This window comes from Sphaeroforma arctica (genome assembly GCF_001186125.1).
Source record: "Sphaeroforma arctica JP610 unplaced genomic scaffold supercont1.408, whole genome shotgun sequence".
NCBI classification, from domain to species: Eukaryota; class Ichthyosporea; order Ichthyophonida; genus Sphaeroforma; species Sphaeroforma arctica.
This window is the reverse complement of record NW_014040150.1, coordinates 64,241-67,916: the sequence shown is the minus strand read 5'-3', so window position 1 is coordinate 67,916 and position 3,676 is coordinate 64,241. Positions and strand designations below refer to the sequence as shown.

Sequence of the window (3,676 nt, the reverse complement as noted above, 5' to 3'; positions counted from 1 at the left end):
TATATATAATATATATATATATATAAACTATACATCTACATATATATGTATATATACATATACATCTACATATACATAAAAAATACAATGCATAAATATATGCTTACATCTATACATATACTTTGAGAGGCAATTAAAGAGAGAATGAGGTCCTGAAGGCATATACATGTACATATATGTACATATGCGTATGCATACATCTCTAGAGAAGCAACTATTATTCTGAGCGAGTGAGAATGTCAGGAAACTCTAGTGGGACCTGGGCATATGTATCGTATGTAGTATATTCTCTAAAAAATATACTATGAATAATAATAAAATTAAATGAATAAAATAATGTCATATGTATTTCTTGTGATTCGTCACCGAAAAGTGTATTTATTTACAAATGAATGTTTTGGGCATTGGGCAACGGGCACTAAAGATTCTTCAGAGTAGTTCAGCCTTCAAACTTCAGAAAGTGATGAAGTGATTGTTGTCGAGTGTCGAGTCATCAGCCACTATTTACAACATAGTCTAAACAGTATTATTAAAATAGTATGTATAGCATATTATACTGTATTGTAAATAATCACTAATCTCACGAATCACGACTGAGTCAGTGACAGAGTGATATCATAGTCTCGCTATCTTTTTGCCGTCGGGACTTGCGCGCACTCACGCGGTATTTATGTATTTATGACTATGTAAATACGAGTGTTTGTACTTTGTAGTTGCCGTGCTTTTTATAAATAAATCAGAGATAAAAGCATGTTGTTTTTGTCTCTGTAATGTCAACCATGTTTACCTCCGATTTAAAACAATGTTGGTGTTGTAAGTACCGAACTGTTCGGTAATGTTCCTGGGCGTTAATAAGAGTGCGAGAACTTTTAAGTGTGGGCGATAACTTATAGGTGTGAAAACTAATAAGTTTGAAAAGTTCGAAGTTGTATTGTACGGTTTGTTGGCAAACGGCTGCGTGGGCTCGAAAGAAGAGGAGGTTGGTGTATGATTGGTGCTTTGTGAACCGAAGTGCGGGGTAATATGAGCTGGAGGTTGACAGATGACGATATATATATGTTAAATGGACTTGTAGGCTCGAAATTGTGTAGATACACGATTTGATTGGCGGCAGGATTCTCAAGGGAATCTTTCGGAGATGGTATAAATACGTGGTTTAGTTCATTCAATAAGATCATTCTGCTATGGTTTATTCAACTATCAAGGAAATAAAACTAGGTTCACCGTTACATTGTGTTTTGAGTCGATCAAGATTACATTTTTTTTTGGTTATTAAATACTATAATTTTATAACATGTGTTTGACTTGTCACTTGACAGTTGGCTAAAATAGAGTGGATTTTTTTTATGAGATGTACTTCAAACTTCATTGGGGTTTTTTTAAATATTATTTTTTGAAGACTTATTAATATAAAAAAAGAACAGATGTACAATTGTACATTCCCGAATTAGTTTTATATCTACTCATGAGCACATGATTTAGCGAATCATTGATAATTATCGGCTTGTGAGTTGGAGGGATGGCACTTATTCGCATTCAGACTCCCAATGCCATTTATCTCTAAAATCTTGAATTCTCAGCACAATTCTCAAAGGAGGAATAAATAAGCATATCACATTGATGTGTACATAAGTTTATTGTCTGTGCTACCGGTGCATTTGCAAGTAGCGTTGGTCCCTAACTTCCTCTTGTTGGAAGTAATAATTTCGAACAAACTTCGAAGCCGAGTCCAACTATGAACTGTAAACACACCAGTGTCAGGCGTTAGCCTCCATTCAAGAAATCCTGAGACCAGTAATGACTGATGATACCTCAGGGCTCAGGGCTCAAGGCTCAAGGCTCAAGGCTCAAGGCTCAAGGCTCAAGGGCCATAGTGCCGCCAGGGGCTCAGACCACTCTGAGACATTGTGATTTGAGACTATCTCTCTCCAGGGCCCAGCTATTTATTTTTTTAAACAAATACGTGATTCCCTGGAGATTCGGAGAGAGAAATAATATTTTTAGACAAAAAAGAAAATCGTTCGTCCTGTACTCCGGATTCCGGAACCGATTTTCTCAATATTGTTTTTAAAAAAACAATCTGAATTTGAGAATTGAGAGCGTACAGCAAGAGTAAGCTGCAAGTCACTGCAATCAGAGTATCAGACTCTCTCACGCTACTCTCTCTCTCTCTCTCTAGAGAGTAGAGACTTGAGAGAGACTGTCCAGAGTCCAGAGGCCAGAGCCCGCCAGACTCGCTCCAGAGGCCACACTTATCAGACCAGTCTCAACTCTCACACAGGGGGTCACAGTCTCACACAGTCACACAGTCACAGAATCACAGTCCCAGGTCCCACGGACCCACACTCCCACAATCTACAACTCTACATAATTAAATAACTGTCCAGTGGGAGTCTGTGGGACAATGGCGCTGAAAGTCAGAAAGTGAAGTCACTGAAAGCCAAGGGATGACTCATTGCCGCATGCGGGAAATTGTCAAATTGGGAATTCGGGGTCCGACATGAGTCATTTTTATTTATAAGCATTAGTGGAGGACTGGAGGTCAGCGGAAATCAAGGTTTCATTGTCGTAGCGGAAATCGAAAATTTAGCAGCGACCCAAATCCAGAGGGCCGTGTATTTTTCTTGAGAATGTAGACTGTAGAGTGGCCCTCTAGAGAGAGTGTAGAATGTAGACTGTAGATTGTAGACAAGGAGGTATTGAGTTGCGTATACGGTATAAACCGGCAGAGAGAGAACGAGGTTTATATAAAAAATAAAATATATAATATAGGTATATATAACTGGCACTTTCTAACTGTATATGAGCTAAATTATACCCGGAGGCTGTTACAAGTAATAAATAGTATCTATTCAAAGAGGTATGCTAGGGAATTGCAGTAGAGTGGTATCTCGTACAGCCTTCAACTATCGAACCAGTTTTACTCATCGAAGCTTGCAATACCCGCTGACTAGCACAATTTACACTCTGTCTGGTGTACACCAAAATACACTCTCGCCGACATCCAAGCACTTAGGCTACTCTAATAAACACGTGGATACATTTCTTGGACTCAATCAGCCTCGCATAATCCGCAGTATGACCACTGATACTGAGACTGTAGACGTGCCCCTGCAAGTGGCAGGGGAGTACGGGTACTCTAAGACTGTAAATCCGGAAACACATGTGGGCGGTTGGCTGGCTTTCCGGGGTGACCCAAATGTGCCTGCGTCAGGGCCTGGTAACAACTGGACAGATGAGGTAGAGGTTGACCAAGCGATGGAATTCAGACCAAACGGTGTGTTGCATTGAAGAAGAAAAAAAGGCAATGGCGTTCGTGTTCAGTTTTTCACCCCCGTGTGTGATACTGTTTCTGGCTTCGTGTCTACTGCGTATATGTATGCTCGTGTTTGAATAAATCGGGTCTGGGAGCGTTGCAGTGTCTTATCAAAAGGGAGTATATATATGCACCTGCCAATATAATCATGTGAACAAGCTTGTTTGATTATTTAAACGATGGTTATCACATTTTAACTACGACGTAAGAATACATACAATCATGCATATACATATATATATATATATACATATATATATATATGTGTGTGTATACTTATTTATTTATTTGTACTATGTATATATATATATATATATATATATATATATATATATATGTGTGTGTGTGTGTAGTATGTAT

At 38.6% G+C, this 3,676-nt stretch overlaps 1 protein-coding gene across 1 annotated transcript in view; it reads left to right on the top strand.

Moving 5' to 3' along the window:
• Positions 1 to 2,782: 2,782 nt before the first annotated feature.
• The window catches only part of SARC_05974 (arsenical resistance protein ArsH), a 3,633-nt gene continuing 2,739 nt past the window's right edge, over positions 2,783 to 3,676 (top strand). The window contains exon 1 of the mRNA XM_014300144.1: positions 2,783 to 3,277. Within this exon, the coding sequence (XP_014155619.1) occupies positions 2,863 to 3,277 (415 nt within the window). The 5' untranslated portion in view covers positions 2,783 to 2,862. The remainder of the gene's footprint in view (positions 3,278 to 3,676) is intronic.